The 22,345-nt window shown below is 36.5% G+C and overlaps 2 protein-coding genes across 2 annotated transcripts; both read right to left on the bottom strand.

Moving 5' to 3' along the window:
• Positions 1-4,755: 4,755 nt before the first annotated feature.
• Positions 4,756-5,682, bottom strand: LOC122073262. Its single transcript, XM_042637817.1, has one exon. The coding sequence runs from the start codon at positions 5,680-5,682 to the stop codon at positions 4,834-4,836; it is 849 nt and encodes a 282-aa protein (XP_042493751.1). The 3' UTR covers positions 4,756-4,833.
• A 3,421-nt stretch (positions 5,683-9,103) lies between these two features.
• Positions 9,104-20,609, bottom strand: LOC122084326 (transcription termination factor MTERF15, mitochondrial-like). The gene is made up of 2 exons (XM_042652489.1): positions 19,245-20,609; positions 9,104-9,328 (listed from the first exon to the last, which is right to left on the bottom strand). The coding sequence occupies exons 1-2, from the start codon at positions 20,423-20,425 to the stop codon at positions 9,274-9,276; spliced, it is 1,236 nt and encodes a 411-aa protein (XP_042508423.1). The 5' UTR covers positions 20,426-20,609; the 3' UTR covers positions 9,104-9,273.
• Between the last annotated feature and the right edge of the window lie 1,736 nt (positions 20,610-22,345).

The raw sequence follows: 22,345 nt of genomic DNA, 5'->3' as shown, positions 1-22,345 counted from the left end.
AGTTCGGTTTTCACGGTGTCAATTAGGTTTGAAACCAAAGGGTTAAATAGTTAAAACTGACTCGACCCATTTAACTAATCGGTCTTCAACTTGAAACCAAAACCGAACCATTTACTAAACGGTTTTGCAGTTTCGATGTAAATGGCGTGGTTCGGTTTCGGTAAACGGTTTTGGGTTTGGCTGATGTTTTGAAATGAAGGCTGGAGTTGGTATGATTTTTAAAATGCGTACTAAACATAGCCTAAATAATTGTGTGGATTGCAAGCCTTAATATGATTGTTGGCAAAAGTTTATTATTATTATTATTATTTTTTTTTTTTTTTTTGTAAAATAAAATAATTTGTGTAATTGTTGTATGAGAAAAAAAAAAAACTTTGTCCAGTAGCATGGCCTATGCTAGTGTTCGCATGAGTCTATCTCTCCCCTCTTTTTGTGAAAAAAACATTTCTATTCCTTGTTTGGGGGAGGAGGAAGATTGACACAAGGAATGTTGGCTTAGTCCGTGTTTCCAAACAGAGAACCACTTCCCTTATTATATACTTAAGGTTGGACCTCAGAGTAACAATAAGGTTGCTCCATTGCGACATAGTGGTCATGGGTAAGGGTGTTAATCGGTTTGGTTTGATTCACATTTATTTGGTTGAAACCAAAATCACACCATTTACTAAACGATTGCGCTTTCTGAAACCGCAACCATTTAGTAAACCATTTTGGTTTCATAGTTTTTAAACGGTATCGGTTTCATAGTTTTAAATAGTTTTGATCGCAGTTTATTCCATACGGTTTCTAAACAATTAGCAATCGGTTTGTTAGTTTATTCGCATGCTTACTAAAATTTGTTTTTGTTGATAAATGCTTCAATCTTGTATCAAATTAAATGAGACATTTAACAGACAAGGATTTAACTACATAATTACATAATAAGAGAAAATTATTGAATAGATTGTTGGACAACCTCTATGGTCCTTAATTCTTCCCTAAATAAAACCATTATGTTTTGTTAAAACAACCAAATATTTAATCGTTATATGGGTTAATCGGATCAGTTTTGACAGTTTAAACAATTCGGTTTTCACAGTGTCAATTCCGTTTGAAACCAATGGGTTAAATAGTTAAAACTGACCCGACCCATTTAACTAATCGGTCTTAAACTTGAAACCAAAACCGAACCATTTACTAAACGGTTTTGCGGTTTCAGTGTAAATGGCTTGGTTCGGTTTCGATAAATGGTTTTGGTTTCAAACTCACATCATGTAGTCATCAAACACATGAAATGATCAACTAAAATTGTAGATTTAGAATCTAAGCACTATATTCATAATGGATTTAGATTGAATAATAAAAAATAAAAAAAAATAGTTGAATCCTTATTTACATAAAAAAATGCGTACTTGGTGTATGAGACTCTCGCATGTGCAAACGTCCAAGGGCCCAGAACTACCCAGCATTACCTGAGAATGTCGAAAGGTTGTTTTGATTGCTTAACCACCAGGTCGCCACATTCGTATTTAACCATGGGACCAGGTGCGCCCCTTTGGAATCAATATTTACATGCCGTGCAAAAACTCTCCAAAATTCAAAAAACTCACTTTAAATTTCTCAAATCCATGTTTTTTGATTGGGATAACATAGACGGATAGATCATATGGGATCAAATCGGCCAGTTCAGCAATGCTAAGAATCATTTGATAACTGTAGAGATATATAGCCTAAATATGATTAAGAGAGCATTATGCACTAAATTATAGCGGACGATGTGGCTTTGTCAGTTCATGGTTAATTTATCTAAGGTATGTTTGTCATCTTATCTTCTCAATCTCAATATTTTGTGAGTCTTGAGCACTCTATCCCTGAAGATCTCAACTCTAAATCGTGGTTAAAGAGAATGAAATATATAACTATACCTAGAAAGTGTTTGACAGATTTTTTGAAATGAAGGATGGAATTGGTATAATTTTTTAAATGCATACTAAACATAGCTTAAATAACTGTGTGGCTTGCAAGCCGTACTTAATATGGTTGTTGGCAAAAGTTGTTCATTATTATTATTAATTTTTTCTTTTAGTAAATAAAAAAATTTGTGTATTTATTGTATGAGAAAAAAAAGAACTTTGTCCAGGAGTATGGCCTATGCTAGTGCTCCCATCTCTGCCCTCTTTTTGTGAAAAACCATTTTTATTCCTTCTTTGGGGGAGGAGAGAGATTGACACAAGGAGTTTCAGCTTAGGCCATGCTGTCGGGCAGAGAACCACTTTCCTTATTGTATATTTATGAGGCTGGACCTCAGCGTAACAATAAGGTTACTCCATTGTGAAGCATACGAAGAAGGGATAAGGTTGCATTTATTATGAGTCATGACCCTTCCCAGACCTTGCAATGGAGGAGCCTTGTGCACTAAGTGCGCCCTTGTTACTTATATGAGTGAGCAAATATTAGATTAGGATTACTAAAATATCAGATTCCATTTTGTATGAGTACAACAATATTAGTTTTAACTTTTACCCCTTATGGTTCATGCTAGCACAACTAGTCTATCAGTTCTGGTAGAAGTAGCTTTCATTTGAATTCAATTCCTTTTTCTGTTTGCAGATACATCAACCAGCAAGCAAGCTCCAAGAAATTTGTTATGTCACTTAACAATGATCATTCTCCCACCTACAAGGGACACAAAACACAATAATTCATCCAACTATGTTTCTCCCCTCCATCTTTTCCTTCATGTGGGGTGAGTTCTCTGCAATTCTGTGAAGGCAAAGGCATAGTCCTACTTTAATTTTCTGTGGCATAAAAAACTCATCATCAACACATCGAAAGGAACTTTTCTTAGTTTGCAATAAACTTCAAAAACCACCATTAACTAGAGCAGGCAACTGATGGATACTGATTTGTTTGATCCTGAAGATGGACCACATTGTTCTCTAAGAAAGGTAACCAAGCTCACTTATTATAAGACATCCCACCAGACAGTAGTAATTGTTGGTCCACTCAAACCTATAATAAATTAAGTATCCCAAGAAAAGAATAAATTAAGCTATGTTTTCAAACAGTAGATATGTTGGATAAATTCCAAATTTCATTGAAAAGAAAAAGATTTGAATAGATATAACCATCCTTCTAATTCATCTCATACTTTTCAGATACATAACAATTAAAGCATTAGCATAGTTGTCAAGGCGTCACCTAGGTGTTATGGACAGTTTTATTTTTGGCGGGAGGCGACTTATGTTTGGTTCACCTAGGCTTCATGACAACAATGAGCATAACTGAAACTGCATCAATTTTCGGCACTAAAAGACACAACAGCTTTTGCACAGCAAGAATAGAACAGAATACACCAACAAGAGGTTTTCTTTATCCTTCTCTTTATTTCCCAGTAATTATACACATACACGCATAGAAGGTGACATCCTGAAACCAATTTTACATATTTTAGTTCCAGAAGAATTCAATTTTACATAAAATTTTTACTTGCTACTCACCTGCTAAAGTTTTGAGTAATTGAAGTTAAACTGTATATGTGGGACTAGCCCCTACTCAAGTAACCCCCACCAGAATGACCAAGCAACAAATGAGTGCCTTCCTGCTAAGCTCAAAACAGTTGACCCAAGGCATGGAAGCTGAAACAGTCAAGTTCCTAGAGATCTATACTGAATCAATGACAGTAATAGTTGCAGACAATAGCTTGTATACAGTCTTCATATATAGGCTTCAAGCTAACCAAGTTTAAGATATCCTACTAGATAACAGTAACAGGTCCATTCAAATTTAGACAAATTAATATTGTCAAAAATTGATGGATTTGAGGTCCATTGAGACTGAAGAGCTAACAAGGAAAGAGAATAACAAAAAGAAACAATTGTATCTACTTTCGAATTCTCAAAAACTTGAGCATTTCACTATATGTTCTTTCAACCCACTTCCTCAGTTCCATCTCCTGGTCCTAGAAGACTAATATTTCCTTTGTATAAATCCAAGAGATGAGGAACTCCTTTCTCATATTTGGTCACAAACTTCTCCAAAAAATGCTTGTCACTTTCTTTCAATAGATATCCCATCTTAAGATCCTCATTCACTAGACCTTTCAATATCAATAGTTGTAAAACTGAATAAGACTAATATTTCCTTTGTATAAATCCAAGAGATGAGGAACTCTTTGTTAGTGATTCTAAATCCTAGAATCATTTGAATTACCTATAGTGTATAGAATACAAGAATGAATAATGGAAAGAAATCAATCACATACCCGTTGAGCGTGAATAAAGTCCCTAAATCAAGGTTGACGCTTGTACCATGAACTATGATGAAGAACCACGTAATATGGGTCCTTCTACTGAGATCTTCTGCAGTCTCTTACTATGGGATCTTCTCTCTGTCTCTACACTAGCTCTGTGAGAAAGCAGTGCTCTCAAATATTATTATGAAAAAATAATAGCTGCAGGGACCGTCAGTATTCTATATATAATAGAATTCATAAACCTTATTCCATTCTCACAATAGAATAGGGCTAGAAGTTTCCTAATTAGAGTGATCCTTATTCTCTTGGACCCAATGGGTCAATCAATATCAGTTAAGCCCACATAAGAGTCTTAACACTCTTTTCTCATACTTGGTCACAAACTTCTCCAAAAAATGCTTGCCACTTTCTTTCAATAGATATCCCATCTTAAGATCCTCATTCACTAGACCTTTCAATATCAATATTTGTAAAACTGAACACCTTGGAAGAATCCTCTTCTCCAAGCTAAACCCAAGAAGTTGCGGGTACGAGACGATAACTGCCCGTTCCAAACCCATTTTGTTAACAAAGAAATCCATGTAGTTCATTATCCTCTTCTAAGACATTGTCATAAAACAAGGATACCTTCCAAATGCCAAGAGAATCTCATTATCAGAAAAACCCCACCTTCGATAAGCCTCCAATTTCTGCTTCCATGTTGATTTTTTCATTGATGTAAACCCATAGAGAGCACGCATAAACATGTGTTTTGAAAGGTCCAAACCCATTTGCTTAATCTCCTCAACTATCTTTTTGAGCCAATCATTTTTAGGTATCATGGCTTTGGGATAATAAGTTAGTAAACGCACGATATTAGACTCAGGGACTCCATTTTCTCTCAAGATTGCAATATTTTGAGCCACATTCTGTATATCATTGATGAGACGAGCATCACGTTTTAGACCAATAATAACATTCTCCACTGTCCCAACAAAAATCTTAAAGAAATTAAAAGCTGGAATGATTTTGTTTTCTAAGCTAGAGTACAAAACCCTTGGGTTGTTGGAGAAGATTTTGGCAATGTTAGGGCTCGAAACGCCTAACGAATGGAAGAACTCTAGTTTAGGGAGAAGGGTTTTCGTAGGATTCGCAACGAGGAATGATGGCCACTTTCTAATGAGACTGGAAATCTGCACTTCGGTGAATCCATAGTTTCTGAAGAGGGTAAGAACCGAGTCTGGTCTATCAGAGGATTCAAAACTAACCTTCCTGGATGCAGAGATGGCAGCTGTGGGTGAGAGCCCATATGAGCTGATGAGGTAAGAGACCACAAAAGGGTTCTCATTTCTTGAGGCTTTTGAGAAGATGGATCTGAGAGATGAAGGGTTTTGCAGAAAACCCAGTTGGGTTATTGAATCTCTTACAGTTCTCCCAATTGGGACTCTTTTGAAGAGGAAACTAAACATTCGGAAATGTACTAAAAGCGCAATTATTTCTTTCTACGAATTTACGGAGGAGTCTTCGGAAAGCGCGGCTTTGTTTCGATTGCTTTCATCTGCTCTGCAACTTGAGACCAAAGTTCTCGAAAGGTGAAAACTACGCTGGCTAACGAAAATCCGCGAAGCTTTTGGCAACTGCCGCCAACTGCTGCTTAGTAAAGCCTGCAGGTCTGTTTGAGAACAGGGAAAAGGTACTCTGTCCGAGAGAGTGGCAACTGCAGTCAGACTCCAGAGCATGACCGCTCCACCCCTCTCCCCTCCTCAATGAAAGGCTTAAATCCCCAGCCGGTGTTGCTTCACGGTGCTTACTCGGTGCCCTCCATGTTGGTGCAGGGCATACTTCTGTAAAGAAAACATAATAGAGAGAGAACACCGTCTGTATTTCCCACAATTAAACACAGCCCATGGTATTAAGAGATGCAATGAAAAGACACCCCTACTTCTGAAACTAGGGTCGTGTTTGGACGTGGGGAGTGTTGCTCCTGCGCCCAAACCTTCCCCTATTAAATTAGGACAAAAGAACAAACAGCCGGTCTTGCTTGCCCTACTAAATTAGGAAAAAAGAATTTTGTGGGGGAGTGTTGCTCATGCTCCCAAACCTTCCCCTAAGCCATATATGACTGTGTTGTCGGAGCTTATAAACCAAAAGATTTCTACGTAGAACTATGGGCCTTACTTCTTGTCTCATGGCAATTCAACTATCACAGAGAGTGAGATCTTGTACCAAGGTTTTAAAAGTATACAAAACAGAGAAGCTTCATTGAGAAGACACTCGAATCTCTGCTTTGTGCAGAGAGGAGTCATCATATTCGGTTTGCCCCTTGTTTTTTCTTTCAACCAAGTGAAAAAATTGATGCCTTTAAGTTGTGGATTGATGTTTTTGTTCTTTTGTTCTTTGTTTGTCTGGCCTAGTTCCTTTTGATGGCATTTTTATTTTGTATTTTTTTTTATGTTTTAATATATTTATTTATTCATGATACTGTAGATTCTTGCCTCCTCGCTATCTACATTGTTTGAAGAGTAAGTTAGCTTAAACTAGGCCCTTGAACTTGAAAAATAAAAAAAAATAAAAACAAAAATAGAACAAAAAAAAAAAAAAACCTTAGCTTTAAACTAGCATGCCACCATCCTCGTCCTATTTCTATTTTATTTTACACTTTATGGTTAAAAAATTGGCAATGGGACAGATCTATATAAGACATATTTGATAATAGAACATACAAAAATTCTATTTAAAAAAGGAAAGATAAAACATAAAAGAGAGTATGGGTGTGTTTGCTTCATGGTTGCAAAACTAGGTTTTGACTCAGGTGAATCACCTAAGTCAAGTAAAAATATATATATATATATATATATATATTAAAAAAAACACATGAATATATGCAGAGTCACGAAGACTCACTTGGGTTTAATAAATAATCAGACTGGTCCAAAACTTGATATTTTTGTCGAGTTATGTGAAAATCTATTTAAAATATATATATATATATATGACTCACCATAACCAAGTTTTATTTCCCCATATTACCATACTTTGAAAAAGACAAGTAGAGTTAAAAAAAAAAAAAAAAAAATACCACACCGATGTGGTTCTTCTCATGCCATATATAGCCTACATGGCCATGAACAAACAATCTAACCTTGATATCATCAATCTTAACATTGATGTACTTAAAAACTTTTCTTGAATATATTTTCTTCTTTCTCATAAAATAAAATAAAATTTCTTTTTTAGAATCAACATTTCGTTAAAAACAAAAAGTGAATTAAGTGGATCAGCCAATTTGGATCAAGATCGATGAACACTAATTCGGCCTATAAAATCAAATACCTCCTTCGCATTGGTATAGGGTAAAAATAGGCCAATATTAATGGAGACTTGCTATGTATCCTAGATTAATATCAATACGCGGGTGAATGTCTAGCTGGAGAAGCCATCTTAATATTGTCATGGGTATTTCATCTTAGGAGAAAAAAAAAAAAGAAGTGCTGCATATTTTCACCACAGGTTAAAAAAAAAAAGGGTTAAGATTCAAAGACACGAGCAGATCCATGTGATAGAAAACCCACATCCATCTTATTAGTCAAACTTTTACTCCAAACAAGTAAAGGGAGTCAAATGAAATTGAATTCAAATTGACAATAAAATTATAAAAATGCAATTACATTCTTTTATAATGAAATAACATCCCTGTAATATATAACACTTTTTAATCCATCACCATCTTTGGACTGAATTTTGATGGAACACACACACACACAAAAGAAGAAAATGGAAATAAATCCATAAACAAAGCCTCCCCCACCCCCCAACAAACACCCCCCCCCAAAAAAAAATGAAAAAGAAAGAAGCCATTGTATACATCAAGCAGATACAATGACTCTCTCTCTCTCTCTCTCTCTCTCTCTCTCAGAGATCAAAGTCACTAGTATATAGTCAGCCCTAGTAATAGAACAAAGTAAATCTGTACATGTCAAATAAGAGACATCAGTCAACCAATTTCAAAGGTCAGAATACCACAATGCAAACTATATACAGCTTTTGAAGTTCAGAAAGAATTTAGACTAGATCATAAAACAGATTTCTTCCTCATTTAACAACAGCAGTTCAAAAGTGGAATCGCGGTAAGGTTTAATTCTGGAAAGTCAAATTAGCCAAATTGAGCAATGCTCGATGGGTGGCAAAAGAACCACCATTATTCCAACTTGTGACCTGAATACAATGCACAAATTCTATAAATAAAAGTAACCAAGTACACTGATTTTAAGATATCCAACTAGGCACTATAACAATAACAGATCCCTTCAAATCTGAAAAAATAAACTTTCCCTCAAAAACAAGAAGCTTAACGACTGTTTTAAACAGTGGAGCCATTTTAAAATTCATTAGAAACAAAGAAGGCAATGAATGGGTTTTCAAAGACATAATCATCCAGCTGGGTCTGTTTCTCTATTCTCTTCAGGATATAATGTACTTCAATCCCATAAGAGGCAGGTGTGTAACCAAAACAGAATCTTCAGCAATATAACTGCTACATTCTTACTCTTTAACAGCTACATGTTGAAGACCAAACAAACCAAAAGAAAGTTTTCAGTAGCCTAGTAGCCCAAACAACTTATTTTCGCATCAAGTTCAGAGTAAATAAAAGTTGAGCCACAAGTCTGATTTCCGGCTGAGTTCCCAACAGTTTAACTGCATCAGATCTAAACTGTCAACTAATGGAGAACATTATTGAATCAATGGGCTCAAGGATGCACACAAAACACAAAATATGTGTTTCGGGGTTGAATACAATCTCTATATTTCATATATGTACAAAACTTACTGAATTTAAGATATCCCAGTGGACAATAGCAAAAGGTTAATTCAACTAAGGGCAAATCAAAATTGGTTTCAAAAGCAGCAAGGTTACTTTGTTGTCATACCTAAATAAATCAGGTTCAGTGAGAATGAACTGTAATAGAGAAAAAAATACAAACAAGGAAACATTAAGATCAGTTTTCAATTTCAATATTTTCACAATAGTTTCCTCCCACTGACTTCCTTAGATTCATATCCTAGTTCTGGCAGACCAATCTTCCCTTTGTATACATCCAACAGTTGAGGAACTTCCTTCTCATACTTGGTCACAAACTTCTCCATGAAGGACTTGTCATTCTTTATCAACACACTTCCTATGCTATGATCTCTCTCCACTAGACCTTTCAATTGCAGAAGTCGAAGAACTGAACACCTTGGGATAACTCTCTTCTCCAAGCTAAACCCGAGAATTTGTGGGTTCGTCATCATATCTGCCAATTCCCAACCCATTTTGTTCACATAGAAATCCATATGGCTCATCATCTTCTCCTCAGACAGTGTCATAAACCAAGGATACCTCTTAAATGCAAAGAGAATCTCATTCTCAGAAAAACCCCACCTTTGAAAAGCCTCCAATTTCTGCTTCCATGTTGATTTGTTCACTGATATAAACACATGTAAAGCAATAATAAACATGTATTTTGAAGCATGGAAACCCATTTGCAGAATATCCTCAAGGCTCTGTTTGAACCGGTCATTTTTATGCATCATCGTTCTGGGGTAGTAGGTTAGTAATTTCACGAGATTAGGCTCCGGTACTCCATTTTCTCTCAAGCATGCAATATTTGGAGCCACATTCTGAATATCATAATTGATGTAACGAGATTGACGTTTTAGACCAATAACCACATTCTCCACAGTCCCAACTATACTCTTGAAGAAATTAAAAGCAGGTATGATTCTGTTTTCTAAGCTACAGAACAAAAACTTTGGATTGTTGGAGAGAATTTTGGCAATGTTAGGGCTCGAAATGCCCAACGAATGCAAGAACTCAAGTTTAGGGAGAAGGGTTTTTGTAGGATTGGCAAGAAGCAATAATGGACACTTTCTAATGAAACTGGAAATATGCGGTTCGGTGAATCCATAGTTTCTGAAGAGCGTAAGAACCGAGTCTGGTCTTTCTGAGGATTCAAAATCAATCTTCTTGGATACAGATATGGCAGCTGCGGGTGAAAACCCACATGAACTGATGAGGTATGAGGCAACGAAAGGGTTCTGATTTCTTGAGTCTTTTGAGGATATGGATTTGAGAGATGAAGAGTTCCGCAGAAAACCCAGTTGGGTTGTTGAATCTCTTACAGCTTTCCCGATTGGGACTCTTTTGAAGAGTAAACTAAACATTCGGAAATCTACTAAAAGCGCAATTAGTTTTGAGTATGCACTTACGAGGGGTCTTCCGAAAGCTCGGCTTCGGTTTCCTTTGCTTTCATCTGCTCTGCAACTTCAGAGAAAGTTGCCGAATGTTGAAAGGTAACTACAGGCTGGAGGGTGAAAATCCGCGAAGCCTTTGGCAACTGGCGCTTAGTAGAATCTGCATCTGCAGGTCTCTTCAACATAATTCTTCTCCTCTTTCTCCGAGTGGAAGGAGTGAGGCTATAGTTGCTCTAGGTGAGAAAAAAAAAAAAAACTGGATAAAAAATTTTAGGGTTTTATGTAGTTGTAGAATTCTTTTTCTTTGTAGATTTGTAGTCTTTGAAAAATAATAATAGGAAAAAATTACATGATTACCTATTTTGGTTTCCTTTACAAAATTACCAATCAAAAGTTTCAGTTAACAAAAATATCTAAAATTGAGTTTGGAATTACAAAACTACTCACTTATCTTGAAAAACAAGCCAAGTGCCATCAAGGTTGCCTACTGACTGATCAGGAGAATTTGAATCGCAGATTCTTGGTTTATGGCTCATTTTTTCTACTCGCTCGCAGGCTCGTTCTCTCCACGATAAGGATTTTGCTCTCGCTCCTCTCATCGCTCGACTTGAATTCAGTCATGACTCGTTGTAGACAATTGTGGGCCTTCTGCAGATTCTTTACTTGAATCCCTGTCCTACTCACTTTCTTGCTGCTTTATCGCTTGCAAAGGTTTCTTAGTAGTTATGTGTAGTCAACTTTGCAAGCCCTGAACAAAATTACCCATTTAAAGTTTAAGTTAACAAAAATATCCAAAATTGAGTTTGGAATTACAAAACTACTCACTCAAAGTTTCATTACAAAAAAAGACATGATTATATGTAGAAGATGAAGAGTCACTATTTTTGGTGTTTTTGTAAACCCAAACCTGATTTTGGGTACTTTTGTTAATCAAAACTTTGGGTGGGTAGTTTTATAAACCCAAACCTAATTTTGGGTATTTTTGTTAACTGAAACTTTTGATGGGTAATTTTGTAAAGAGAAACCTAAAAATGGGTAATCATGTAATTTTCCCTAAATAATATATGACTCAATTAAGAAAAAACATCCGGTGAGTTTCACATGATCAACAAAAACTTGACGCTAGCTTAGAATTGATTTGATAATTTCTCAAACTTAGGTGAATCTTCATGACTCAATGATCATCATATAAAATCATGACTATTAGATCATAAGATTTTATGTTTTATTGACTCGACTGGGGTGACTCACTTGGTAAGTAAATTTGACATATATATGAGTAATATCATAAAGCATTGTTATACTTAAAAATTTTCGAATATTTTTTTATCTACATAAGTTACAATACAGAGGAATTTTGATACAATTATTGTTGTTTTATGGTTGTCCTTGTTCGTAACCCAACAGCACGTGGCGATGATGACGTGGCCAGTTTGGGTGATGTGGATGAAAATGATGACATAACAGTGTCTAGTGTCACCGATGAGATAATAGAACTCCTTGGTATGCATGGAATGGTTTGATACATCCTTAGTATGTGGTGCGGGTTTCTGGGTCAAAACTGGTAAAATTGACCTATTTACGCTCGGAGACATTTTTGGCAGTAAAAGTGACATTTTTAGAAGATCATTTCTTCATGAAAAATATAGATTGTAATTTATCTAGTCCAGTGCATCTAATTTTGTCGCATTCTGATACTGTATGAAGAAGTTATGACATTTGTGGCAGTCGATGGTAGTTTCAGCATTGAAGATGAATTTTTTAAAGAAAGTGTTCTCCATATAACAATACGACAAAAATCCAATCTTTTCAACGGTTCTGATTTCATTGCGTTCCGATTCCGTATGAGAAAGATGAGTCATTGGAAAGGTCTAGGGCCATTTTGGTCTTTTTACATCGATGAGTCAGATGATTGAGTCTTTTCGAAAGTCATAGAGCATCCAGTTACGGTTCCAACGCACTTCATTTCATCTCGATCGGATATCTTATGAAAAAGTTATAAGTGTTTCCGTAAAGCCAGTTTGAAAATCCAAACCGAAAATTCATCCGTTGTTCTTGGTGTTGGGTGGATTTTTCGGAATTTATTTTTAAAATTTGAAGGGCTTTATGTAATTTTAAGATTTTGAAGGTCTGAATTGCAAGGGGTCTTTAAGCAATGAAATATATGGAGGCAGGGGCTTGATTGTAATAAAAGAGAGTATAGGGTTGTGAAATGGATGGTCCATATTTGACCACGTAGGCTTGATTTCCATCTAAGAGTGCTCACGAATTGACGCTGGATCGGACGCTGAATATGCTTGAGCTAGATTTTCCATTGGTTGGACTTATCAAGAACCATATGTTGGCGTTGTACATGATTGAGGATGCGACGGTGTTACGCACATGCAAAAAGTGGCATTGATAGATGCTATTTCTCAATATCTCATGAGATCTTATTTAAACCAGATCTGAAGATCTCAATCCAAGGGCTACGAGCAACCTATACTTTATTAGACATAGCCGACAACCCTTCGTGAATCGCCCCGATCTAACTAATAGGATGTCGACAACGTTTCTGAACGCTGACGCAACGTTGACCGCCTACATCATCATGACGTCATATGATCCTAGATCTACGGTTCATGTTTACTATCCGTTGTGGGAATCCGACGGCTCATATTATTAGATACTCTTTGATGAGATCTACGGCTAGATTTGTGCCCCTATTGAGCTTGCCGCCAGTGTAGCCTACGCCACTCCTACGAAGATTCTATTTCAGGCTATTTCATTGCTCCAACTTCAAATGGTCATGTCTCCCTCATTTTAACTCAGATTTGGGTGAACCAAATTGTAAATTTTTCTTTTTTTCAAGCCCTACACTATGGAAGCAAGAAAAATGAGTTTTGAGTGAAGGAATGCTATGGTTTTGGTAAGAGAAGCTTCCCCCTCTTTGTTGATCCTTGAATGAATATGAATACTTGATGATAAATGTTCTTAGAATATTAAAGGAGGTAAAAGAGGTGGTTGAAGTGTGTTAATGACACGTTAACTCAAAGCCAAGGAGGAAGAGAAGAAAGTAAGGATGTGTTTGCTTTAAAGAGCAAGAAGCCAAGGAGAGAGAATGTGTGAGCACCAAACTTGTCAGTACAAGTTTCCAGTCATCCCAAGCAATCAGTTGTGAGATTCTCTAACCTTTGATTTTACATTATATGCATGTATGTTAGGGTTAGTTGTGGATGAATATATACATGCTAGGTTAGTTGTGGATGAAGTGTAAGTGTGCTAGCTAGTTGTGGATGTATATGCTAGGCAGAGTTTGACTGTAGGGCATTGATATAAGCTCAAATTTATTGTATTCTTTATTGAGTGCTTAGTGGGTGCTAAGCACCTGGAGTGGTGCTCCCGTGTAGTGGGTGCTACACATTGTACCGACACTATGAGTGTCATCTCAACTTCGGCTTAAAAAAATTGGGTGTGGGTGCTCCCGACTGTGAGTGCAGTATTGAGCAGATATGAAAGCTCAAATTTACTGTATTCTTTATTAAGTGCTTAGTGGGTGCTAAGCACCGGGAGTGGGTGCTCCCGTGTAGTGGATGCTACACATTGTACCGGCACTGCGAGTGTCATCTCAACTTCGGCTTGAAAAAATTAGGTGTGGGTGCTCCCGACCGTGGGTGCAGTCAAAAGTAGTATATTAAGTAGGTACGAAGCCTTTACAAGCACTACTCCGGGGATGTAGGCAATTTGCCGAACCTCGTAAAAACCTTGTGTTGTGGGTGCTTGTTGTTTGTATTTTATATTGAAGTGCGTGGAATGGGTGTGCACACTTGGAAGTGCCTATGAGAGGCTGAGTGTGCATATGACTGTGTGCAAACAGGGACAGGTATATCAGGTTTTTCTTAGCCAGACATCAGACAGTTTTTTAGGGATCGGAATTAGACTCACTGATTCACCCCCCTCTCAGTGACTGCTGGGTTACAACAATTATTCTATTTCTGCCATGTAGATTTTAAATGACTATTTAAGCTATTCCCATTATTGGATAGTTAATTCGTCCCCAAAGAAGATACATTAAATTAATGGGTTTATCTCAACCATATGACCTGGTCTTCATGTATTGATCTTATTCACTTATAATTTTAAACATAAAAAAAAAAAAAAAGATCTTAATATTCTGGTGATCTTAGGGCTGGGCTGAACTAGGGACGCATGGCTAAGTTTTCCCAACCCTAGGATCACTCTCTGGTCCTGGGCTTCATGAAGAAGAGCCGGATCCCGCTCTAGTAGTTGGATAGAATGGGAAATATGTGAATCACCACCAGTCAAATTTCTTACCAACACCCAAATCACATGGCTCATTGAGTATAGATTTTTTTTTTTTGAAGCACTATCTTTTGAGCCAATCAAATGTTGCCTGAAATTGACTCATAGATTGTAAGGTGTAGTAATTGATATGTAATGTGGTAGATAAAAGATATCTAAGGGAGCCATGGAAGCTATATCTATGGGTACATTTTTAATGGGGGCATTGATTTCAATTTTTATTTATTTTACTTGTTTGAAGTTATTTTTCTAATCCTATCAGTGAACCTATTCTTCTTTTTCCTTTCCCTTCCCTGTAGGAGTTTATTATAAATTTCATACAATTTGAAGAAAACTTTATTATTAACGGTAAGACATTTTTTGCTAAGGGGGTGCCAATATGAAAATTCTTTCACCCAGAAAAAAAAGTGAAAATTCTTTCACCCAGAAAAAAAAGTGAAAATTCCTTTTTAACGAAGGTAAATCTTATCATGTTACATATATACTTAAAAAAATATGAAAACAATGACAGTTTTTAATAACGACATAATGATAAACCATTATCAAACAATGGATAATCAAAAGAATGTTAGAAGTTTAAATATACCTAGGGGGGGTGTCATTTACGCAATCATTGAAGAAAAAAATAGTATGTAATACTAGGACAAAAAAGTAAGTTCACAAATGATTTAACACCTTGCATGGCACCCATGGCACAACTTTATTTTTTTTGGTAGGATCCATGGCACAACCAAATGATACAGTCACACAATTGTGTGCATCATCCACTGTGTCTAGATAGATTGAGGTTTCCTTCTCCAACCCTTTAAAGAAGCTTCTCTTAGAGCGAGAGAGGGAAATTAGCAGGCTCTGCAAGCTAATGAAAATTAAATACATAAACACAACTGCATGAATCAACTCTGTGGTAAAACCCCCAAAAATCAATGCCCCACACCCCCCCCCCCTTCTTTTTCCCCTTTTCATTTGATAGATTCCATAACTAATTTCTCAAAAAGTCACTGTTAAAACAGTCAACCCTAGTAATAGAAACAGAGTTATCTTTACATATTTCAGATGAGAGACACCAATCAACCAATTTCAATGGTGACATACCACAATGCAAACTATGTTAAGCCCCCTGTTCTCAAACCTCCGACAACATAAACCAATTTTGCAAGTTGTCAGAACCCTAGTACCCCATGGCAAACAACTTATTTTCAACTCAAGTTCAGAGTAAATCAAAGTTCAACCACAAATCTGATTATCTGCTGAGTTCCCAGCAGTTTATATGCATCAGATCTAAACTGTCAACTGCTAGACAACATTATTGAATCAATGACCCGAAGGATGAGGGCAAAACATCATAATACTGAGCTTTGGGGTTGAATACATTCTATACATTCCATACATTGAGGTACAAAGCATACTGAATTTAAGATATCCCAGTGACAAAAGAGAAAGGTTAATTCCAATACAGACAAATCAATATCGGTTTCAAAAGCAACAAGTTAACCCTGTCGAACGATATTAGAATCAGGCACTGATTTTCTCTCAAGATTGCAATATTTCAAGCCACATTCTCTATATTACAATTGATGAGATGAGCTTGACATTTTAGACCAAGAACAACATTCTCCACACTAAAAGCAGGAATGATTTGGTTTTCTAAGCTAGTGAGAAGACCCATGGATCTTTACAGAGGATTTGGCAAGGTTAGAGCTAGAAGTGGCTAGGGAATAGAGGAACTCAAGTTTAGGAATAAGGTCTTTGTAGGACTGGACACGAGCAATGAGGGGAACTCTCCAATGGGACTGGAAATTTGGGCTTTGGTGAATCCAAGGTTTCTGAAGAGGGTCCGAGTCTGGTCTATCAGAGGATTCAAAAAAAGAACTTCTTGGATGCAAGAATGGCAGCTGTGGGTGAGAGTCCACATGATCTAATGAGGAAAGTGACAATGAAAGGGTTCCGATTTCTTGAGGTTTTTGAGGAGAAGTAGTTGAGAGAGGAAGGATTTTGTTTTGCAGAAAATCCAATTGGGTAGTTGAATTTCTTACAGTTATCCTGATTGGTACTTCTTTCGAAGACTAAACATTCGGAAATTTACTAAAAACAATTAGTTCCAACTTCTAACTATGAACTTACAAGGTCTTTCGAAAGCACAGCTTCTGTTTTCATTGCTTTCATCTACCCTGCAACTTGAGACCAAAGTTCTCAAAAAGTTGAATGCTAAGTAGCTGACAAAGGACTGGAGAGTAAAAATCCACGAAGCCTTTGGCAACTGGTGCTTTAGGAGAAGCTGCAGGTCTATTTGGTAATGAATACAATCACATGACCATGATCAGATATTTTTTGGGCCAATCAAATGTTGCCTGAAATTGATCTATTGATTAGATCACATTGAAAATTATATGTAATGTGGTATATAAAAGATGTCTAGGGATGCCCATGTAGAGCTGCCTCTCTAGGAACATTTTCTTTTAAGGGGGAGTGTTTATCGATTTTTATTTATTTTCCTTGTTTGAAGTTATTTTTTCTAATCCCAGAAATGAACCTAATCTGTTTTTTGCCTTTTTCCTCCCTTAAAAGTTGACTTTTTCACAACTTTATACAGCTTGAAGAAAATCCAGCTTTATTACTAACTGTTAGAAACTGCACAGGCAAGCTAGGGAAGTGAAGGCATGATGATCAAGAAACTGACGTCCCTAACCCCCCCACCCCTCCCCCAGGTAAGGTTCTCTTAAACAGCCCATTTAGAAAAGCTTCTCTCACAGCTGGAAAAGAAGGTTCTGCAATCCAATGAAAACTAAATGGCCACAACTAAATGAATCAACTCCAGTTAAAAAAATCCCAAAAAAGCCATACCATTGTTTACATCATGCACTCTATCTTGATAGGGAAAGGTTTTTTTTTTTTTTTTTTTCTGCCCATTAAGAGAAGCTACCCTTGTAGAGGGGAAAAAGTTAGGTTCTGCAATCCAATGAAAGTTAAATACAAAAACACAACTACATGAGTAATGAAAATTAAATACATAAACACAACTACATGAATCAACTCTGTGGTAAACACCCCTCTCCCCCAAGAAAAAAAAATAATAAATAATGCCATTGTTTACATCAAGCACATACTATGGATTTACCACCCCCCTTGTTTCATTTGGAGGATCCCATAACTAATTTCTCAAAATGTCCCTGTTAAACAGTCAGCCCTAGTAATAGAAAAAAAATATTAAAAACAAATATCTGTACACATTTCAGATGAGAGACAGCAGTCAACCATTTGGAAGGTCAGAATACCACAATGCAAACTACATACTGCTTTTTAAGTTCATATAGGATTTAGACCTGATCAGAGAACAGATTTCCTGCTCATTTAACAACAGTTAAAAAGTGGAACTGGCATAAGGTTAACTGCTGAAAAGCCAAATTGAGCAATGAGTCTGATGTTGGCAAAAGAACCATCATTCAAACTTGTGGCATGAATAAAATGCAAAAATTCTATAATAAAGGTATCCAAGCTCACTATTGTAAGACATCTGACTAGCCCATATAACAATGATAGATCCCTTCAAGTCCACAAAAATCAACTTTCCCTCGAAAACAAGACTTAAATTTATGGTGTTAAAATATGGAGCTATTTTAAAAATAATTAAAAAACAAAGAAGACAATGAATGGGTTTTCACAGATATAATCATCCATTTATATCTTTTTCTCTATTTTCTTCTGGATAGAATGTGCTTCAATCCCATGACAGGCAGGTCTGTGACCAAGACTGAATCTTCAGTAACAAAACAGCTATATTCCTACTCTTTAATTGCTACATGTTGAGGACCAAACACATCCAAAAAAAGTGTTTTCTATGTAATTTTGGTTTTTATCCCCCCCCCTCCCCCCCTTTTTTTTTGGGGGGGGTGTTTGGGGGGTCCAATTGCTTTTCTTTTTCATGACAGATCATCAGTAAATTTTGTCAGACATTTAGAGCAGCCTTGATAACATAAAGGACAAGCTTATTTGTACATAAATGTTAATCAAAGTTGTAAAAGGCCAATTTTGCAAGTTGTCAGCATCCTAATACCCCATGGCAAACAATTTATTTTCACCTTAAGTCCAGAGTAAATCAAAGTTGAGACACAAAACTGATATTCTGCTGAGTTCCTAGCAGTTTACATGCATCAGATCTAAACTGTCAACTGATGGAGAACATTACTGAATCAATCACCTGAAGGATGCATGCAAAACATCATAACATTAAGTTTTGAGATAAATACAGTCTATATATTCCATGCATAGATGTACCAAGCTCATTGAAGTTAAGATATCCCAGAGGACAATAGTTAAAGGTTAATTCAAATATAGACAAATCAATATAGGTTTTTAAAGCAGCAAGGTCACTCTGTTGCGATAAATAAAATAATTCAGGTTAAGTGAGAATGAACTGCAATAGAAAAAGTATAGAAAACAGGGAAACATTAAGATTCATATTGAATTTCAAAAATTTAATATTTTCTCAATAAGTTTCCTTCTACTGACTTCATCAGATCCATATCCTAGTTCTGGCAGACCAATCTTCCCTTTGTATACATCCAACAGTTGAGGAACTTCCTTCTCGTACTTGGTCACAAACTTCTCCATGAAGGACTTATCACTCTTTATCAACACACTTCCTATACTATGATCTCTCTCCACTAGACCTTTCAATTGCAGAACTCGAAGAACAGAACACCTAGGGATAACTCTCTTGTCCAAGCTAAACCCGAGAATTTGTGGGTTCCTCTTAATATCTGCCAATTCCCAACCCATTTTGTTCAGCAAGAAGTCCATCTGTCCCCTTATCTTCTTCTCAGACAGTTTCATAAACCAAGGATACCTCCTAAATGCCGAGAGAATCTCACAATCAGAAAAACCCCACCTTCGATAAGCCTCCAATTTCTGCTCCCATGTTGATTGGTTCATCGAGGTAAGGGCATTGAGAGCACTCATAAACGTGTATTTTGAAAGGTCGAAACCCATTTGCTTAATCTCCTCAACTATCTGTTTGAACCGATCATTTTTAGGTGTCATTGTGCTGGGATAGTAAGTCAGTAAACTCACGATAATAGATTCAGGCACTCCAATTTCTCTCAAGATTGCAATATTTCGAGCCACATTCTGTATATCACAATTGATGAGACGAGCTTGACGCTTTAGACCAATAACAACATTCTCCACAGTCCCAAGACTCCCAACTAAACTTTTGAAGAAATTAAAAGCAGGGGTGATTTTGTTTTCTAAGCTACAGAACAAAACCCATGGATCGTCGGAGAGGATTTTGGCAATGTTAGGGCACGAAAGGCCCAACGAATGGAAGAACTCAAGTTTAGGCAGGAGGGTCTTTGAAGGACTAGACACGAGCAATGATGGGCACTTTCTAACGAGAGTGGAAATTTGCTGTTCCGTGAATCCATGGTTTCTGAAAAGGGTAAGAACTGAATCTGGTCTATCAGAGGATTGAAAATCTACCTTCTTGGATGCAGAGATGGCAGCTGCGGGTGAGAGCCCACATGAGCTCATGAGGTAAGAGACAACGAAAGGGATCTCATCTCTTAAGGGTTTTGAGGAGATGTACTTGAAAGATGAAGGGCTTTGCAGAAAACCAAGTTGGACGGTTGAATCTCTCACAGTTCTCCCGATTGGGACTCTTTTGAAGAGGAAACTAAACATCGGAAATGTATTAAAAGGACAATTAGTTCTGACAAGGAACTCACGGAGGGATCTTCGAGAGCGTGGCTTCTGCTTCCATTGCCTTCATCTGATCTGCAACTGGAGACCAAAGTTCTCGACAGAAATCCGCAAAGCTTCAGGAGAACCTGCAGGCCTGTTTGGTAATGAACACAAATTATATTACCGGATTTCTTGTAAATATAAAGAAGTGGAATTTACTCTCACTCCCAGGCCCATATTTACTAAAACTTGCTCACGTTTTATTTATTATTATTTTTTTTGTCTGATACTTTTCCTTTTTAAGACTTTTACGTCTCTTTCTTGTTGGCGTACGATGTCTTGTATTTTCTCTCAATTTAATACAGGGAGTACTGATATGAGGATAAATATTATAACTCTATTCTCCATTGATAGTGAAGTAGGATCTTATCTTACTAAGGACATAAACAATCTCGTCGAACCTCGTAAACTTGTGTGCATTATTTGTTCTTGTTTTTCCATTATCTTCTGCCTCGTTTTAAGATTGTGTTTCTACATTTCTCTCGCGCTCTTTTTAACCTACTAGTCCCCACTCAAGTAACGACACCCACAGGAATGGCCAAGCAAAAGACTGCTGAGCTCAAAATAGTTCACCCAAGGAAAAGAAGCTGGTCAGTCCAATTCCTAAAGGTGTATACTGAATCAATGACCATAATAGTTGCACTCAGTAACTTGTATACAATCACCATATAGACCTAGAGGCTTAAAGCTAACCAAGTTTAAGAAAGCCTACTAGAAACTAGTAAACAGGTCTATTTAAATTTAGGCAAATCAATATTCCTCTCAGAAACAACAAAGTGGTTGTATTGTTAACAATTGATGGATTTGAGGTCCATTGAGAATAAGGTGGAAATAATGAAAGAGAGTAACAAAAGGAAACATATCGATCTATTTGTCAAATTTCAAAAAGAATAACAAAAGGAAACATTTAGATCTATTTGTCAAAGTTCAAACATTTGAGCATTTTATAGTAGGTTATTTCAACCCACTTCCCCACTTCCATATCCTAGTCCTATATTCCCTTTATATAAATCCCAGAGTTGAGGAACTTCTCAAATTTTGTCAAAAACTTCTCCAAGAAATCCTTCTCATCTTCTCTCAAGATAGGTCTGATTTTTAGATCCTCCTTCACTATCTCAGTCTCATTAACCTTGGCACAATATTGTTCTCTTCAAGGTTTTAAAATGCAATATACCATATTAAGGAGGCTAGAGGTTATTAACTAGTCCAGTAATCTCTCTCTAGGTGATGTAGGACTAAAATTTGCACACCTTCACCGTTATCTTATCCTGATTAAATTAGACGCTAGAATTTAACATGTGGTTACAATATCTTGATCACCATTTTGGTGACAAGTTGTTCCCTTCAATCAAATACCCTCCTATATATTGGCATGCATCTCCATATATGTCCACGTATGACTATGATACTTTGTCCTAAGGGTGTTAATCGGTTAGGTTTTGGTTTAAATGATTTGGTTCGATTCAATTCGGTTCACATATATTTTTAGCTAAAACCAAAACCGCACCATTTACTAAACAGTTGCACTTTCTGAAACCACAAACATTTCGTAAACAGTTTTGGTTTCCATGGTTTTTAAACGGTTTCGGTTTCACGATTTTAAACAATTTCGGTTTCAGTTTATTCTACACGGTTAGCAATCGATTTGCTAGTTTATTCAAATGTTTACTAAAATTTGCTTTTGGTGATAAACGATTCAATCTTGAGAATGTGAAATGCAAACTATTATATTTTGTTAAAACAACTAAGCAAAAGAAAATATTTTGATAGAAAATAGTCTCAAATGCATCTAACAAGTCAGTAAGTAATGCTTACAGTAGGGATTTTCTTCTTCTCCCCTCCCCCCCAAAATAATGTGTT

Source organism: Macadamia integrifolia, chromosome 1 (assembly GCF_013358625.1).
Source record: "Macadamia integrifolia cultivar HAES 741 chromosome 1, SCU_Mint_v3, whole genome shotgun sequence".
Classification (NCBI taxonomy): domain Eukaryota; kingdom Viridiplantae; phylum Streptophyta; class Magnoliopsida; order Proteales; family Proteaceae; genus Macadamia; species Macadamia integrifolia.
Note: the sequence above shows the minus strand (reverse complement) of the source record. Positions and strands in the feature narration are given on the sequence as shown.

What these genes read in the sequence shown, in the direction of transcription:
- LOC122073262 (XM_042637817.1), bottom strand. Translation starts at nt 5,682, where the DNA reads ATGTTTAGTTTCCTCTTCAAAAGAGTCCCAATTGGGAGAACTGTAAGA.
- LOC122084326 (XM_042652489.1), bottom strand. Translation starts at nt 20,425, where the DNA reads ATGTTTAGTTTCCTCTTCAAAAGAGTCCCAATCGGGAGAACTGTGAGA. An exon ending in TCTGATGAAGTCAGTAGAAG is followed by an intron (nt 9,329 to 19,244) that starts GAAACTTATTGA and finishes AAGTATGAGAAG; the next exon opens with GAAGTTCCTCAACTGTTGGA.